This window comes from Labrus mixtus, chromosome 21, assembly GCF_963584025.1.
Source record: "Labrus mixtus chromosome 21, fLabMix1.1, whole genome shotgun sequence".
Classification (NCBI taxonomy): Eukaryota; Metazoa; Chordata; class Actinopteri; order Labriformes; family Labridae; genus Labrus; species Labrus mixtus.
The window spans coordinates 1,487,127-1,506,492 of NC_083632.1; the positions used below are offsets into that span (position 1 = coordinate 1,487,127).

The 19,366-nt window shown below is 42.6% G+C and overlaps 2 protein-coding genes across 4 annotated transcripts in view; one reads left to right on the forward strand and one right to left on the reverse strand.

The window, feature by feature from the left end:
• Nucleotides 1-37: 37 nt before the first annotated feature.
• Nucleotides 38-2,908, reverse strand: LOC132955152 (E3 ubiquitin-protein ligase TRIM35-like). Its single transcript, XM_061027903.1, has one exon. The coding sequence runs from the start codon at nucleotides 2,659-2,661 to the stop codon at nucleotides 1,273-1,275; it is 1,389 nt and encodes a 462-aa protein (XP_060883886.1). The 5' UTR covers nucleotides 2,662-2,908; the 3' UTR covers nucleotides 38-1,272.
• A 4,450-nt stretch (nucleotides 2,909-7,358) lies between these two features.
• The window catches only part of gprc5c (G protein-coupled receptor, class C, group 5, member C), a 44,897-nt gene continuing 32,889 nt past the window's right edge, over nucleotides 7,359-19,366 (forward strand). Inside the window, exons 1-5 of one of the 3 annotated variants that reach the window (XR_009665898.1) lie at nucleotides 7,360-7,656; nucleotides 10,515-11,554; nucleotides 15,740-15,840; nucleotides 16,632-16,766; nucleotides 17,718-18,817. Coding sequence is in view for 2 of the 3 variants with exons in the window: in XM_061027908.1 (XP_060883891.1) it covers nucleotides 10,567-11,554; nucleotides 15,740-15,840; nucleotides 16,632-16,766; nucleotides 17,718-17,750 (1,257 nt within the window). In the remaining variant the exon portion in view is untranslated. Of the gene's footprint in view, nucleotides 7,657-10,514; nucleotides 11,555-15,739; nucleotides 15,841-16,631; nucleotides 16,767-17,717; nucleotides 19,275-19,366 lie in introns of those variants that run through there. The other 2 variants (XM_061027908.1, XM_061027909.1) reach the window with 2 other exon arrangements.

Genomic DNA, 19,366 nt, shown 5'->3' on the forward strand with positions numbered 1-19,366 from the left:
AAGATCAATAAAACACAACACGAGTCATAAAGACGGATTCACATCAAGAAACTTTATTAATGATTACAGGAACAGGATTCACACTAACCACATATTTAAACTCTTTGTTGTTCTAAAGAAGGTAAAGCGTTCTTCAGAGGAGGTTTCATCCTCTGAACATGAAGATGGTAAAGAAATATGAACAGTCTTCAGGTCTTATATTTGACATTTCAAACATGATAACAAAGCCACAGAGCCGAACCTTTACAGGATGAAGCTCCAGAAAGACTCAAACTCAGAACAGGTGATAAGGACAGTTATACGTGTCACGTTCAGGGGAAAAACAAGGAACTGGACCCACGTGCAGAATTAACTAAATATATTTAATAAACAAAAACTTACTTCCAAAAGTCCAAGAAAAAAAACACAGATCAAAAACAGAGAGCCACACAGGAGCACGAGCAAAAACTGACAAATACCAACAAACAATGAACTGACACAGAGGACAAGAAACACAGAGACTAAATAGACACATGGGGTAATCAGACACAGGTGAGACTAACGACACAGGTGAAGACAATGAGGGTCATCAACACGGAGGGAAACACACAGAGGCAGGAATACAATACAAGAAACACTGAGGACAACTACAAACTAAATCATGAAACACTAAAAGACACACAGAACTCAAGAATGAAACATTACCAAGAAAACACACTAGAACAAAGAAACACAGGTATAGGAAATACAAAATAAAAAGACTAGAAACTAAGCTAGGAAACAAAGTGAAAATACAAACTACATAAGACCAAATCATGACAATACGTTGTTTTTAAGAGAGAGCCTCGTAGTTTAATTATTTCAAACTGATTGTATTTAATGAATTCATGTTTAAAATAACTTCAACAAAACAGAAACTGAGAAGAAGACCAGCTTTTTATGGCTCATTAATTATTCATTATTAATCCATCATTGATTGTTAAGGTGTTCAAATATCGGTTCAGAAAAATGAGTGAAATTTGATTCTAATCATCAAGATGTTTTTTTTTTTAAATCTACAGTCACAGAGATTCAGTGGTTAAGTCCTCAGTGGGAGTTCTTCTCTCAGTTCTGATGCATGCAAACTGTTTCTCAGTGAAAGTGTGTGTTGGTGTCAGACTCACTGTGATCCTCTGCAGCCTCTTCTTCACTCAGAGAACAGGGACAGACTCTACCCCCCCACAGTGTCCCAGCTGTGAGTCCCTGAGTTACACCAAACAGATCTGAGCTCTGTCATAAAGACAACCAGCGACATCAGGACGACACAGTCACAGAGATCTTCTCTGGTAACATCTTCAGTGGGAGTTTATCACCAGTGTTAATGTATGGAAACATCCTCTCAGTGAAAGTGTGTTTGAAGGTGTGTATGTGTGTGTTAGTATCAGGATCAGAGAAGGACAGCTCTCCTCTGTTACAGTCCAGATTCACTCTGATCCTCTGAAGCTTCTTCTTCACTGAGAGATCAGTGGATGGATGTGGTGGGGTGCGTGCTCTGTATTTACCATCTTTGAACAATATGAACCATAATCCAGACTCTTTGTCTCCCTTCCTCTGTCCAGACTCTGCTAACACACCCAGAAACCAGTATGTACTGTCTCCAACCTGGACGTCCCAGCTGTGAGTCCCTGAGTTAAAGCCCTCAGAGCCCAGGACAGAGCTGTAAGTATCAAACCTCTCTGGATTATCAGGAAGCTGCTGTCTCTTTCCTCGTGTCACACAGGTCAGATCTTCAGACAGGATGCGGACTGGATGAGCAGTGTTTGGGTCCAGAATGACCGGACTGTAGGAGACCATGTCCTTCATCTTGTTCCAGATGTTGAAGCTCAGGTTGCCCAGGTGTTTGGCCTGGTCTATCAGAGCTCCTGAGGGCAGCTGTGGATCCTCCAGCAGGGGGCGCTGCTGGACTCTTTCCACTGCAGCCTTGTAGTTTTTCAGGAATGAGACGTCTTCAGCTCTCAGCTCGTCCTCTGTGTCTCTGACTGTGTGTGAAAGAGCTGCTATCTCTCTGCTCAGAGCCTCCATCTCCTCCTTCATCCTCTGACTCTTCTGCTCCTCTTCCTCCCTCAGTGCACACAGCCTGGCCTCCTCTTCCTCTTCTAGAAACTGGTGAAGCTTCTTAAACTGCTCCTTAATCTGCCTCTCTGTGTGTCGGGCCTGGACCTGAATGTGTTCTGCTGTTTGATCAAACTTCACTTTAACTTCTTTAAAAACATTTAACTTCTTCTTTACCGGCTCCAGAGTTTCCTGAAGTTTCTTCTTGTGTTGTCCAGCAGCTTCATCGATGGGTCTGAATGTGTGTTTGCTGTGTTTTTCTGAATCTCTGCAGACGAGACACACCGGCTCCTGATGGTCCAGACAGAAGAGTTTGAGTTTCTCAGAGTGCAGACTGCAGAGATCCTCTGAAGCTCTCTGATCTCTCTCCTGCAGAAAACTCTCACTCAGGTTCTTTAAAGTAAAGTTAGAAGGTAATAATTCCTTTGACTGTCTCCTCTCACAAACCGGACACTCCTTGTTCTCCTTCTTCTTCCAGCAGTCCTTCACACACTCTCTACAGAAGCTGTGGCAGCAGGACAGGATGACTGGATCTTTAAAGACGTCGAGGCAGACCGGACAGCTCAGATCTTCCTCTAACTTGGACGCCATTTTATCTGAATCTGAAGACGAGGAGACGAACAGCTGGGAGTCACTTCCTGTCACTCAAAGTTCCTTTAATCTGTATTCTTTGTTCTTTTTTTACGTCTTATCCGGTTTGTGGATTCAGTTTCAGGTAAAAGTCCAGATATTCCCAGTGTTCCCAGTGTTCCCTCCTGCAGCAGTCTGGTTTTTCTCTGAAGATGAATCTTAATGTCAGTCCTTCATGGCGTCTCGTCTCAGTGACTCAGAATAACAACCTTTGTCCAGGTTGTCTCAGGTGAGTCAGGTGAGGGGGGAGGAGATTTATCACTACAGCTTATCAGGTCCAAGTTTCATAAAATAACTTTGTGATCATTAGTGACTCACCAACAGAGAGGCGGGGTTACACCGTAGAGTTTAAAACGGGTAAAACTGGTTCAGATAGAAGTGATTGTACCCGACCTAAAAAGCCTCTGCATGTTTCTAATAAGCTCCACGAGCAGAAACGTGCTCAAACTAGGATCAATATTGGAGATGCTTTTGAAAAATGGAGAGAGGTTAGAACACAGAAAGGTTTACAGACCCATGCAGAGCTGGATAAACACTGAAGCTTCAGAGTCCACCACATGGTGACCTGTGTGAGCATGGACTCTAGAGAGGAGGGGGGGGGGGGGGGGGGAGACAGCTCTCTCAAAAAGGCTGAAGGTCAAAACAGATGTAACAATATATAACCTCTAGAGGGAGCACCACATCATAGTGCCGATGGTTGTGGACTTGATGTATAAACTTTTCTTTTAAACGTTCCTCCGTTGTTGTAGCAGCTCTTTGGTGTCTCTGATGTCGTCTCATCTGGTCTCATCACCACACAGCTCTACACTGCCCCTAGTGGTTATATGCATATTGCATCTTGAGGACGTGTGGCGTTAATTTCTGAGGACGTGCACAACCGACGCTCCAAACCACCGCAGGATACGCGAGGCTGATGTCATGCGTTCCCGTATGCATAGTTAAAAGCAGTGTTTCTCAACTGGTGGGTCGGCACCCAGAGGTGGGTCGCTGAGCCATTTTCAGTGGGTCACGAATGTGTGCCTGGAAAAAACACTTGTGTAAAAAAGTCTGAGAAGCACTTTTTAAAAATGTTTGTTTTGTTCAGTTTCTTGCTTATGTCACATGTTTTGTACTGACTGATGTCCAAACTGCACCATTTTTCAGTAAATGAATCTGATTGGTCAAAAAAATATCCAAAATTTGGGTCGCGATTTTTCCTGGAGGAGTTGGTGGTGGGTCCCGAGACTAGACCAGTTGAGAACCAGTGGTTAAAAGCACGTTTACTCAGGACTTTAAAGTCACAGAACAGGACAAACCTTTGCTTCATCCACTTTGCAGGAAGGTTAGAGTTATTGAACCAAAACTGCAAAGCCGTGCAGAATGCATGACGATCGGTTGATTTAGCATGAATAGTTTCTCCTGCAGTGACAGATACAGAGGTGTGTGTGTGTGTGTGTGTGTGTGTGTGTGTGTGTGTGTGTGTGTGTGTGTGTGTGTGTGTGTGTGTGTAATTTGAGTGTATGCTTGTATTTATTTTTTTATTTTTTATATTTTTTTAGGACTCATTCCTGTGGCGCTCTATAGGAGAATAGTGAGAAAAATGACTTTTAAAGTCGGGGTGAAATATGTGATTATAGAAACAGCATCACAAAGCAAACTCAAAATCTGTCTCATTATGTTTTATATTTCATGCAGAGACACACTGTGGCACTTCTCTGCACATCCTGTAGAGCAGTGGTGTCCAAACTTTTTTTCTTGCGTGCCAAAATTGTCGTGTTAGAATCGCTCGCGGGCCACAGGTTTTGTTTTTTAAAATATAGTTTTAAAAATAGTAAGGCTTTGTAGATCAGAATCAAAAGGCTCGCTAAAGAAACCCTTTAATAAAAGAAATCAAATATTTAGATTTCTTCGTTCTACTTTATTTGTTTTGTTCTCAGAATCAAGCCTGGTGGTTCATGTTTTTGGAAAAGCTTTCTGCATTTAGTTCAGGTCATTAAATGGTTAAACAACAGTCCGCTAGTTTGTAAAAACTTTACATACGTTTTTTTTCATAGTTTACAAAATAATGTGGAAAATAGTAAAAGCTGTAGATTTAAAAAAACAACAACATGTTACTGAACATTTTCTATTTTAGGAATATTGTTCAGCCCTTGTTAACATGAAAAAGAAAAATAAGATAATGTGCCGATCTTAATCAAGACCTCAAAATCTTCTGATTCTTCATTTGAAGTCACGGGCCGCAAAAAATCCCCTCAAGGGCCGCAAAAGGCCCTCGGGCCGCACTTTGGACACCCCTGCTGTAGAGTTTTCGAGAAAGGTCAGACAGTAATGAATTTGTCCCTGCAGAGCTCCTCCTCTCTCATGTCTCTCTGGGGTTTTGGTACGAGGAGACGGTGAATCAGTCTTTAATGACATAATGTGAGGACGAGCTCTGAAAAGAGACACGGAGGCAGAGCTGGAGGTCAAACTCATTCAGGGAAAACCGCTCTGATCTGCATCTAGTCTACATCTGAAAAGACAAACCCGGGTCCTTTACTGGAGGATTACAAAAGCTGGATCCTCTCTCTGTGTGTGAGTCATACAGTAAAAAAACGAGTCCAAACAAGACGCTGTAGACTCTGTCGGCGGTGAGGCGGTGCGTTCACTGAGGGAAATGAAGCGGGAAAAATCAGCTCTTGAGCAACAAGTGTGAGTGAGAGTAAACTGGAGGAACATATGAGGAGCAGGAGGAGCTTTTCTCTGAGTGAACTACCGCTCCTTTAATCATTGACTGAGCGCTCAGACGCACACAAATCATCACTCTTACTCTGATCTTTAAAATCTCTGTCAAAATAAGAGCACACACTGTCGGCCTAATGCTGCAGATTTATTCAAATTAGAGGAAGAAATTTATGATTTTCTTTCTGTCGGTCGTGATTTTTAGAGGATGCCTTAATCTTGTCTTTAAAAGTTTGTTTTTATGACACATATCAACATGTATTTTCAGAGAAATATCCTAACTGAAGACAGTTTGATGAAATGTAAATATACATTTTCCTAAATCCACCCAGAAGGTATCAAGTCACATCAATTATCTTCTGAGGCCGTGGTTTGAAAAGGAGAAATGAGTTGCTTCTTCAGCGCCCCCTTTTGGTCAGATCACGGAAAGACTTGTCATTATTATTATTATTTGGTGAAAGCTGCACAATTTGTTCAGGGCCACAAATACCAGAGACAAGAACACAACTCTAGGGAGAGAGATATCGTCATTTAGAGAAAAGAGAAGAGAAATATAAAATCTAATAATCCTGGGAAGAACTCAGTGAGATGAAATTTGTTGTCCCAGTGGGACGTTAAGCCTCGGACTTCAAAGTGCTCTGAGGGAGTGTTAGGTGGGGGTTATTTCTGTAGTAGATGGACAATTATGAAATCGTGAAACAGACTGTGGATCATCTTAGATTTATTCAGCCATGGTCAGACAACACAGAAACACAACACACATCGCTGAGCCATGCTGACCAAGATCTCACAATCATTGGCAAAGTGGCAAAAATGGCAAAATGGCAAAGTCTTCATCACACAGTGTGTCTTATATTCTGCTAGAAGGTACAGCCCACAAATTCCTTTCCATTTGGGTACATCACTATAAAACAATAAAGATGACATGACACTGATTTGTATACGTAACAGATGTAGACTCTCTGTCTAGCAAACAGTTGCTGACAACATATAGTTGGCTCCTATCCATATATAGATCTGCTACTACTTAGGTGCTTCACCCATATAAGGTTACAGCTTCAGACACCCAAAAGAAGAATTACTGTGAGATGGTTGACACAATTTAAAGATATGTCCACAAAACTATCAAGATGAATGAATCCATGAAAATACGTACTAACAGGGAGTAATAAAATATCTAAGTATATTTGGGGCGGCTGTGGTTCAGCGGTAATGTCGGTTGTCTCTGAACCAGAGGGTCAGGGGTTCAATCCCCAGCTCCTGCAGCTACATGACTTCTGATGGACTCTTTACACAGCAGCCTCTACCATCAGGGTGTGAATGTGTAGGTGTGACCTGCGGTGTAAAAGAGCTTTGAGAAGTCAGAAAACGAGAAAAGGACGATACAAGCTCAATTCCATTTATCATTCGTTCATCAGTAAAACTTGTCCAGGTAAATGTTCATTTAATTCTCTACAAAGTAAATAAGCACCCGCTCTGACTCTGGGTGAAATATTCAGCAGGTTGGGTTCTCACATGCAGCTCCTCCTGTAAATATCAGGAGTTTTTCAGGAGTTTTCTGCCCGTGTGAAAGCCCAGTAATCAGTTGGTTTAATCTTCAGCACTTCATTGTAACTTTGCACTTGAGCTGAAATAATTCATTTAACTGATAAAGTTAAGAAAACTTGACCTTTTAATGACAATGGGATTTTTTTCATTTTCTGTACTTTGCTGCCAATTTAATGTGGCTCAACCTCCCTGAACTGCTGCTGGGGGTATTACCACCTTTTCACCACCAGGTGTCGCCCCCACTCCACACTGAGGTCAGAGGCTTTAGAGAGACTGGAATTACATTTGATGGAAAATATGAAATAAAATACAATTTAAATCTCTACGCGCAAAAGTATCAGGCACGTGTGTGTGTGTGTGTGTGTGTGTGTGTGTGTGTGTGTGTGTGTGTGTGTATAAGTGTGTGAGCGAGAGAGAGAGACAGAGAGAGAGAGAGAGAGAGAGAGAGAGAGAGAGAGAGAGAGCTCGTCACATCAGTCTGCTCGCTCAGAGAATCGCTCCTGTGGTTCTTTAACTTTTCTCTTTTCTCAGCCGCTTTAACTTGAAGTGGATTCCTCTTAGACCAGTCTGATGTGGACTTAAACGAGACTCGGACGTGGTGCTGCAACTTTTTCTTGACTCTCTCAGAGGATTTAGTGTCCAACCTGCAGTCTGGAGGAGCAGGTGGTGGAGACACGTTACAGAGAAAACCAGCCACACAAAAACATCCAGGTAGGATCTCATTTTAATCACATTTTTTGACGTGTTTTCTGCATATTTGGAAACATACATGAACATCACAGGGGGAATGTGTGCATTCAAAATGTAGTTTTGTAGTTTTCAGATGAAGTGTACCTGCTTGTATTAGGGATATTTAGGATGATATTGTGGGTCTAACATGCAGATTATTATGTGTTCAGATGATGTTGTATCCCTGAAGTTAGAGTGAATAAGTTTAATAAAGGATCAGATGCATTACCTCATGTTAGAGTGAGAAATGTTCCTGTGAGGAGGAATAAGAAACATATTTCGCTTCATGAAATCCCTCTTTTTAAATTAATTTTTGTTTTGTCTTTGCAAATGAACGAGCTGAGCTGCAGATGCAGATGTGCAGTTTTTACAGCTGTTAGTGTAAACAGAGTGGCAGTACTAAAGTTATAAACTTGAATCATATACCATGTAGATAGATATCTGTTTGGATACTACGGAAGCCCAAAGCGGACAAACATCCTTACATCTTATTTTAACTCTGTGTTCCTGTGACAACGAGGACAGTTTCTGCTCTTTCCTCAAGATCTCATCTTATTCATCTCATCACCTCAGGATGATGATGAGTTCATTTGTGGAGATCTCTGGAAGACGGTGGAAATGATCCTCTCGTCCAGAGAAAACCAGCGTCGTTTTACAAAGATAAATAAGTCGAGATCGTACTCGAAATACTTGAAATGTACTGATGCATGTCCACCTAGGGCTTCAGTACGATGCCAAAAGTATAACCACTAGGCCAATCAATTCTCTTTAACCACATCATATTACAAACTCCTGAACACTAAAGAGCCAGATGATGTGTTGCCAATAAATTTGAACAATCTCGATGATGTAACCTCCTCGACTCTCTGATTGTTTTTAAGAGACATCAACAGAACTCTCTCTCTCCCTCTCCCTCTCTCTCTCTCTCTCTCTCTCTCTCTCTCTCTCTCTGTAGAGGCAGCATTGGGTAAACAGTACGACTGCTCTTTAGTCTTTTAAATCTTTGGACCTTTTTGATACTAAGACAATAAAAAAGTCAGAAACCGTTTTTAAACACATTAAAAAGTATTGAACATTTCTGAGATCGTTAGTTGAGCCGCTGCTTGAACACAAAAGATGAAAAGAAACAGATTCAGTGAGATTAGTTCTTATTGGCCACAAACACGGTGACCTTTCTTTGAAGACCCTGGAGAGAATAAACCATGTGCCCCTTTAAACCTTTAAACCCGTTCTTTCTAATCTTTACGCAGCGTACATGTGTTTGCATCGTGCTGAAGCTGCGTCCAATCCAACGCACGGTCAAATATAATTCTTGTAGTCATCACTGGAGAACTTTGCAGCTCTTGTAGGTCTTGGGTTTTCAATCTTTGTTCAGTTTGTAAGTGATGAGATTCACAGTATTTTGGAGTCTAAGAGAGAGAGTGAAGGGAACAACATGCGGGGGACATTTTAGAACTTTTATTTTAACGCTTAATTGACTTCTGAGTCATTTTCTGTGACTAGACGAAGATGATTTAGAGAACCAAACAGATCATGTGTGGTACGTTTGTTTCTCTTCTGTGGAACATGTGGGTGTGGACTAGTTTGTGTGACTGACAGCTCCTCTACTGTTGGAGGACTTGATGACCTGTTATCATGCTTGTTGGTGCTTAGAATTCATGACACCATAACTCCGCCTACTTTCATCCTGTCCCGGTCTAATCAGCCAGGATATGAGGAGTAGGTGATTAGAGGTCGCACCCTAAAACTAATAAAAATATTACTTATAATCCACTGAATGACCGACAGTTTTCTCACAAAGACACGATCACTGCCCTCATAATTGACAGACCCACACCATCTGGGTACTTAAAGGAACAGTAACACTTTCTTTTTGTTCCATCCTTTTTGGAGAGTTAGTCAGAAGGACTGAACGTCCACCACCACATTTCTATTGATTTGCCTCAGAGACTGTCCTCAGTGAAATTCAATCTGACAGGAACAAAAAAGAACCGTCCAGACGAGGCAGAAAGACACGACCCGGGCTGTGGTGATGTTACTTAGTGAACTCTGAGTTCTGAACACTAAGTTTAAAAATGTCCTTTACAGAATCAGAATCAGAATCTGCGTTTATTGCCAAGTACATTTACACATACAAAGAATTTGACTTGGTGTATTGGTGCTAAACAATTAACAAGGAAATAAAGCAGAACTAGCAACAACTTAAATAATACAGAATAAGAAGCTGTTACAATATATAAAATATAATTTAAAAATGTAAAATATAAAATATAATAAATAAAAAATAAAAACACAAAATGTACAAAAGGTGGAATGTAGGAGCTGTGCAGTGGACTATGAGAAAAAAATAAATTAATTAAAAATTAAATTAAAAATAAATAAATAAAAAATTAAATTAAAAATAAATAAATAAATAAAATAAAAATAAAAACAGTCCAAACAGTATTTGCAGTTCCACTTTCTGCACCAAAGGTTTAACAAACCTTCACCTCATTGATCCTGGCTCGGTCGCGATGTACAGAAACAATATTTGTCCACAGATCTCATTAATGATTAACATTTAGAGCTGGGGGAAAAAAAGTCCAGTTTCTCTCGGATGTGTTTGAAGAGTGCTGAGCTCTGGACGACTCTTGCGTCACTTTTTTATGTAACATTTCAGAGTAAACGTTAATGACAAAGGTTTGCTTGGAATCCGATGTGTTTACTGACTCATGCGAGTGAACTATTTGCTTAATTGGGTGTCGACTGTATCATTATCCTGCACTGATGACGCTTCTGAGTCTTTGTTAAGAACTCTCCACGTTAGTCTCAGACTCACTTCTGTTTGTTCATCCGATCAGGTACCGTCAGGATCCCGAACGCCTCGTCCACCTCTGGTCTTTCCGTCTAACCATGGCCGCCAACGTCACCCCTCAGGGTTGCGGCCCTAACCTGGACTCCCTTTACTACAACCTGTGTGACACCAGCTCGGTGTGGGGCGTCGTGTTGGAGGCCTTTGCGGCGGCGGGCGTCGTCTTCACCTTTGTGCTGTTCATCTCGCTGCTCGCCAGCATACCCTTCACCCAGGACAAGAACCGGAAAAGCTCGATCCCCCTTCACGCCTTCTTCCTCGTCTGCACCGGCGGTCTCTTCTGCCTGACCTTCGCCTTCATCGTGGGGAAGGACTTCGCCACCTGCGCGTCGCGGCGGTTCCTCTTCGGCGTGCTGTTCGCCGGCTGCTTCGCCTGCCTCCTGATGCAGAGCGTGAGGCTGAACGTCCTCGTCAGGCTGAACGGCGGGCCCCGGGCTTGGGCGCTGTGCCTGGGGGCGTTGGGGCTGTGGCTGGTGGAGGTGGTCATCAACACCGAGTGGCTGATCATCACGGTGGTGCGGCACCCGCTGGGGCCGACGAACGCCACCGTGGAAACGAGCCGAGCCGCGGCCACGCCATGCAACATCGCCAACCAGGACTTCGTCATGGCGCTGATCTACGTGATGAACCTGATCCTGGCGGTGGTGGTGGCAAGTCTGGCCGCCATGGGGGGCAAATACAAGCAGTGGAAAAAGGACGCCGCTTGTATCTTCCTTGCGAGCTTCCTCTCCGTTGGTATCTGGGTGGCGTGGATCGTCATGTACGTCTACGGGAACGAAAGAACCGGAGGCCCGACGTGGGACGACCCGACGCTGGCCATCGCCTTGGTGGCCAACGCGTGGGTGTTCCTCGTCGTCTACACCATTCCTGAACTGTGCTGTCTGAGCAGCGACGAGGAGAGCCAGCAGGACGTCGGGGAAGACGTTTACCCGACCAGAGGCGTCGGCTACGAGACGATCCTGAAGGAACAAAGCTCCCAGAACATGTTCATGGAAAACAAGGCGTTCTCGATGGACGAGCCCAACCAAGGTATGTAGACGCTGAAATTTTAATAGAATAGAATAGAATTACTTTATTGATCCCAAACTGGGAAATTGTGGCGTTACAGCAGCAGGTTATCCAACACACAATATTAGCAAATCTAAACATAATATAATATTAAATACAAAGTAAATAAGCTTCAAAACTAAGAATGTGAATATATACAACCAGGATTTAACTAAGCATTACTAGTCTTAAAGAGCCCATATTATGCTCTTTTTGGGGTTCGTATATTTAATCTATGTATCTACTTTTGTACGTTCACAATAGCTAAAGTCTGAAAAAGTGTCTGTTTTCATGTACTGCTCCTCCTTGCTCCCTCTCCGCTCTGAGTCCGTCAGCTACGCTCTGTTGAGCCCACACTGTTAGACCCCACGTGGGCCAAGTCTGCTCTGATTGGTCTGCCGATCCGCTCTGTCGTTATTGGTCAGTTGCTCAGCACTCTTCTCGGAAATGTCCCGCCTCTTTTACCATATTGGGAATGCAGCCACTGGCTCCGAGGGCCGGGGAGCATAAACATTAGCACCTTAGCACTACTGTGCTACCGCAGGCTACGGCATATCGTGGGCGTGCTACAGAAGTTAAGGGGCGTGCAACATGAGCTGCAGGGCCACAACGAGCCAATGGGCTTAGATCAATGATCTCACACTGACAATGACGTCGAACTGACAAATTTTTATCGAGGGGGGCTAGAACCGAGCGTTACATGCAGCTAATGCTGCAGCTAACAGGAGGAGGTAGGAGAAGCCGCGTTTCTGCGGACTTTGAATTTTTGCACATAGATGTGTCTAAACATGCACAGGACACTAAAGGGTAAATGAAGAATATGGGACCTTTAAATATGAAAGATTAAATGTAAATGTGCAAAAACAGAGTTGTAAATGGACAGTATTGACATAGGGAGATGTGCAATCAGTGATACTATAAGTTAAAGTGCAGGAGTGTAGACATATTATCAGCTAGTCCCTCAATTAAACAACTTTTATACGTGAGGGGAGGAGTCAGCCGGCCGCCCAGGCGATGTAAACAAAGTGAAGATAGGACTCTGAAAACATCACAGACAGTGGGACTCGGGTGTTACACCCATTGTAGACAGTCATGACTCACAGAGTTATTTTCAGAGGAGATACTTGATTTATATATTTAAGTGTGAAAAATCACATATAAAGACTTTAAACAGCAATGTAAGGCTCTCTCTTGACATTTCCATAATTTTACTCGATAAATTGAAACACGTCTTTGTTTTAATGTTGTTCTAAAATAATTCATCTTAAAATGAGATTTTCTCCTGTGTTCTGCCTATATATGCATGAAAGTCTTTCCATTCAGGGTTAGTTGGATTTCAACACAGACACACTCCTGTGATCTGAATCAGGTCAAAGCCGAGCTGCCTGATTGTTTGCACCAAGAGTTTCTTATCTACATCCACCAGCAATGTGACGGACCGGTGGAGAGCATGAAAAGCTGCAATTAACAATCAATCAGGGTTATTCCAACAACAACAAAGAGGATATATAATTCAGCTCTTTTACACATATTAAAGAGGACATATTCTCCCCCTTCTCCCAACAAACACTCACTTTTCACTAGATTTCCTTAAAATCTTAAAGTCTGAGCTGCAGTTTGCTCATGGCACACCAGATTGAAGCGCTGAGAAGTCCCACACTTTGCTGTTGTGTGGTGTAACTGCAGCTTCATGTAAAACTCCACATATTCATGTGGCATGGTCACTCCCACTTTTGTTTGTGAGGAAATAATTAGAGGGGAGTGTGAGCACAGTTACATCACTTAGTGTGACACACAAGTCACACAGCTACCTCCCTGATTACAGGTGAGTCAAGGTCAAACCAGCGGTGTCATCGAAATGTCAACACGGGCTCCCACCCTTTTTTTCTACGACCCACAGTTTCTGTAAAGAGATCTGCAGAGATTAAAGTGTCACTTCTGTCATTTTTGTTTGTTCGATAAATCACTTATCGCAGAATTTGCAGAATGACTTTGCATGTGATGAGTTAAAGTTTTAAGCCTTCACAGAAAACCAGACGGGACAGATTGTCCCAAAAAAGGTTGTTTTGCATCCATGTGATGAGCACGCAGAATTTGATCTGCGTCTGTTGAAGTCCTGAGCCCAGAACAGGATCTGACTCTGCAGTGAAAAAAGTGACAAGGATCAGAACACTGAGTGCTGCGGTCTGGTGTCCTCACAGCGCCGTGCTCGTTATAATGAGAGCTGGTGGTTGGGACTCTGGATAATCATAGATGATGAGGTGGAGAGAGCGTGGTGTGGCTGTTACAGACTGTCAGCTTTATGTCATGGTGGTGTTGAGGTTTACAGCGCTGATGTTTTTACGGGCGGCTCATGTAAAGCAGCACGGCCAAATGCTTCCCAGTTTAAACGCTGTAAAAAATAATGGAGGAGTTTACTCAATATTACCCATAATACATCATTAAAACGTCGACCTAATGCAGTCACAAATATTAGTCTTAGCTCATTTGCACATAAATTTCTTAGGTAACACTTCTAACAAAGTCACCATGTTCACCATTAACTAGTTGCTAATTAGCATGCTAATTAGTAGCATCCTCCTCGTCAGTATTAAGCACCATACCTTACTCTACATGACCATATTCTATAGTTTATATATGATGATCTTAATATGCTTTGCTTTCTTCTACCTTGTAAAGGCCAAATTAAAGCTTACAAATAATGAGCTCACACTGTACATGTTCGATCAGGACGTAGCATCACAATGCTGAATCATCATTATCGTCTCAGGAGTCCATTAGAAATTAATGAATGGAGTCAGATGTGTGTGTATTTCAGTTGTTTCACTTGCACAGCTGGAATACAATCACCGTCAAAAACACTCTCTGTCTCACACACACAGAAACATGCATGCACACACACACACACACACACACACACACACACACACACACACACACACACACACACACACTCAGCATCAGAAGCTAACTTAGCAACTTAAATCACAAAAAAAGGGTCCGTAGCTAGTTCCTGCCATCGTGTCTCTTGTTCATATCTTTCATGATAGGAAGGGGGATCACGCATCATGTCTGCAGGCTATTGCCATGGTGATTTTAGACACTATCAGTCAGTTTGGGCCGGTGCAATAAAGAAAAAAAAATAGTCCTTAAGTTGGGGAATCAGCTCTTGACTGTCAGTCAAACTACAGATCAACATTTTAAATAAGACAGGAATTCATCCGAGTGGTCGGGAGCGGCTGATCGGAAGGAACGACTTCAAAATGAGTCGCGCAGTTTTAAAAGTTGGGCCTACAGTAGGTGTACGCCCGGCCTCACTTGTTCTCTTATTGTGGACAGATGAAAGATGATTTAATCAAATGTTTCTGGGTATTTTATTTAATCGATTAATAATCAGAGGGAGCATTAAATTCTCAATTCTCTGTGAATGTTTCATGATGTGTACGCTGCTGTTATGATGAGATCTGAAAATCAGCTGTTGGTTTATGATTCAAAGCTGTCATTAGTCTTCTTTCTTAATCACTTACTCACCAGTCGACTCCTGACTTTATTTCTTCGTTTATTTGTAATTAATTAAAGTCAATAAAAGTCGTCGGCACCGATTAGATTAGAAGTGCGTTTAGTCATTGTGTTCGCAGACTTTCAGTCGGGGAGTCGGAGGAGGGAGCGTCTCCTCTGAATCATTCCTGTTAATGAGTGTCTGGTTCCTAACTGCATCCCTAACCGTTGTTCACACAAACACACACACACACACACACACACACACACACACACACACACACACACACACACACACACACACACACACACACACACGCACACACTCCCACTCTGCCTCTCATTCCCATCACTCCCTGTGTTTGCGCTGTCTCCACGGCAACTGAGGTGTGGCAACAGTTTCATCCAGGGGAAAATGTTTGACACAAAGTGTGACAAAGTCATCTCATAGCTCCGTCTCTGCGGGGGCGTTTCCCTCAGAGCGCGGGACAGATAACGTCTCGTGGTCTTGTTATTGTGATTGAGTGCTCCTGTGATTGCGATATAAAGATTTTAAAGAGATGGTTGCCATAGGAACGACTGCACTAAAGCAGCCTAAATATATCACCCAGGAGGCTTATTGGCTGAGTAAACAATGACATTTGTTTGTCTCTTGTCTTTCTATCACAGCGTCCAAGCCCGTGTCACCGTACAGCGGCTACACGGGTCAGCTGAGGAGTTCAGTGTACCAGCCCACCGAGCTGGCTCTCATCACCAAAGCAGTGGGAAATGTGAGTACACACATTTTAGAAACATGGCATGAATAGTCTGAACAGCTGGTTCCTGTTACACATGAACACAGATACGTTGGTATTCTGTGCTATGCAAATTCGTACTGCTAGTGACGGTAACATCTGATGGTAACTGATTAAAGGTGACATATCCTCCTCCTCTTCTTCAGTGTAAATAAGTCTCAGAGCTCCTCAAAACATGTGTGTGAAGTTTCTTGTTCTAAATCCACTCTGATCCTGTATTTGATCATGTCTATAAACCCCTCTATTTCAGCCCTGCTCAGAACAGGCTGTTTCTGTGTCTGTACCTTTAAATATGTAAATGAGCTGTGTCTGACCACGCCCCCTCTCTCGAAGGTCTTGGGTGTACTCAGTGCTTTCTCGCTCCATGTCCTATTGTTTACGGTGAGAAGGCAGACTCAGAGGGCAGAACAAACACCTAGCTGTGGGAGTGTCACCCACCTGGGGGAGGGGCTACTGCCCTTTGTGATGTCATGAAGGGAAAATCTCCAAACGGCCTGAAATCAGACCGGGTCAGCTGTTTATAGCACAGTTATGTCCAGATACCTCCATGAACGGTCATCTGAGGGTGTTTGTAACCTCATGCAGGAGTCATAAAGTTACATTTATGTAAAGTAAAAGTAATCCACTTCGTGGTCAACGGGGGGGAAAAGTAACTTTGAGCACTTTCTGAAGGTATCGTAAAAAGAGCAGGTGATTGCAGACACACCCCCCTCCATGATTTCTTTTTTTAATCTTCTTTTCACCGGCCGTGTTATCACTTCATGCAGCACCCTCCGGACTCGTCCTTTGACATGGTCATTCCCAGAGCGTCCACCAACTCTGCAGCCAACAGCGGGAGCAGCACCCCCTCCACACACACAGACATCGGGAACGCCGCATACACTCAGACAAATGGAAATAGCGTAGGTCGACGACCCCCCCCACCCCACCCCCTCCTCCTCCTCCTTCTTCTCTCTTTATCTACTTGCTTACCTCAAGATGCTTCTCTATTCCCCCGACTCTGTGCATGCCGGCCGTATCCATAGCAACTTCCTCTACAGGTTTTTCTATGAATCACCTCTTTGTCTGGGTTTTTTTTTCTTCTTCTTCTTACCTTGTGGAGTTTTAATCTCTCAAGGCCTCGTGTCTGTGACTCTGTCTGTTCACTGGACTCGCTGAACTCTTTCATGTTTCCTCTTTATGAAACGACACTGCTGAAAATCTTTTTTTTATATATATATTCTCTGTACTCCAAAATGTGTCTTCTTGAAAATGTATCACCCAAGTCTTAAAAAACTTTTTCTCTGAGCTTTAAAGGTGGCTTTGAAAAGTTTTCTGCTTCTTTAAGTTTTGCAGAGGAAGTTTGGATTCAACACAGTTACACATGATGCAATTTCATCCAATTTTCCGGTCAATTTTGAGATAAAAAATAATTGAAAGTAAGACTAGTGATGCAAAATTTCACTTCTCCAGTCGATTTAGTGCCATGTCAGCTGGACTAAGACATGTTGACATGCATTTTAAAAGTCAAGTTTTAGTCAGACTGACGCAGTAAATCTACTTTTTCTACCTGCATGTAAACATACAGACTGTTTTAACGTTCCTTATTATCCAGTTATTTATATCCCCCTCATAATAAACGCTTCATAGTGTTGAAGTTTATGAGGAATTATGCAAATAGTAAGGTTCCCATGAAGGTGTTTTACTTTAACATTTAGCAAACTGCTCTACTGTATTTGTTGTGAATCCAGACAGAGCTGCTCAATCTGCAAATGTTTCAGATCCTTTTCGATGGAAGCTGAAACCATAAACATTTTCAGTTTCCAGTGTTATGTTGCTGTTTGATTGACGGCCATGTGTCTCTTCTTCTGCAGGGGAACGGTCTGCACAGGACGTCCCAGTGGTGAGCGCGCTGCGTCTTCCTACACCTCGTCAACCAGAGCTTCCCGCGTGTCCCTTCATTTGCGCTCGCTGACTCTTTGCTTGCTGTTATGGATGTTTCCCTAAGCTGGTTTCTAAGAGGGAAGCCTTAGCCCCGGACATGTGGAGGGTGAAAGCTGGATCATCACAGCTGATTGAAAAACGAGCTAAACCAGCCTTTTGAGTGCTTAACTTTTGCAGCGGGGGTATCAGACAGTGTAGAGCTTCATTTGGAAGTCAAAGCGCGGGGGATGAAGCCTCGGCTTTGCTGCACAACAAAGACTTTTTTTTTTTTTGCAAACGTCAACATTCACTGAGAGCAAAAAACTTTGAGCTCCCGGCTGCACCCGGTCGCACGGATGAAGAGTGACAGTGCAGGCCGTGCTGAAGAGAAGAGCTGGACAACTGTGAGGAGAGTTTGTTCAATATATTCATGTGTACACACACACAGGCAGAAGATTGCTACTTCCCCCTGCAAACACTGTAAACAAACTGAATTACTGTCATCGCAGCCATCACGGGAAGATCCCTCACCGGCAAGGCAACACACGGCGGATACACTTCAATTATAGCTTCAAGTTGAGCTTTAAATACGAGAGATATTGTGCACGGTTGAATAATAAGAGCCTGTGTGCCTGGATTGTGAATATTCAATAGTACCCATGCAGCTCACTTCTAAATGACGCTATTTGTGTTAAATCGATGTAAATATGTTGCTAATGTGTCAACGTTTGTTCACTGCATGAAGGCACTGTATGAATATGTATATATGCATCGCTAATACTATTTAAAGCACGACTGTGTGCTGTTCAATTTTTATTCATTTGAACCAATCAAACAATAATTTAGATGGTTTCACTGCACGTCCTAGAATGTTTCTTTATTAACACAAAATAGGTTAAAGCGCCCCTGAAGTCCCAAAAAGTGACCTTCTTTTGTGTGCACAATTTTATTAAAGGAGCAGTATGTAACTCTGCTCCTAGTGTTTAAAATGGGTACTGCAGTCTAAATTCTAAACATTGTAGAGAGCTGTCAGTCTGTCCTCGACACACCGGTCTGTGTTGACAACTCTTATCAGCTTTTGCATCTCAATGTTATTTTATGTAAACAAACAAAAAAATCAAACAAATTTCTGACCTTTCAGTAGATTGACAACCTACTTTACCTTTTGAGCCGAAGCCACCATCCATCAACTATCCTTCTGGGACATTGTGTTAGAGGGGAAAAACATGGAAACTTAAACTTAAAAATGTCACTTCAGATCCAGAAGCTTCTTGCCATAAAGCGATTACATCATCACCACTGTACAGCCTGAACCAAAGATATGCTATTTGAAGACTGAACCATATTTCATCATGTGAAGAAATCCCTGTGTGACATGTTGTCTGTCCAGAGGAGTCACAGTCAAGTTTATTAAAATGCCTTCACTTACATTTCCATTGATTGCCAGTCTGCTGCCACTCTGTGATTTTTCAGTTAATAAATAATAAGTTACCTTGTGATGCTCTGAACAGTTTGTGTTTTCTGATCTAAACGTTCTCTCTATGTCAGATGATGATGGTAGTCTGAGTGTGGAATAATATACTCTGTGGTCATTTCTAAC

What these genes read in the sequence shown, in the direction of transcription:
- LOC132955152 (XM_061027903.1), bottom strand. Translation starts at nt 2,661, where the DNA reads ATGGCGTCCAAGTTAGAGGAAGATCTGAGCTGTCCGGTCTGCCTCGAC.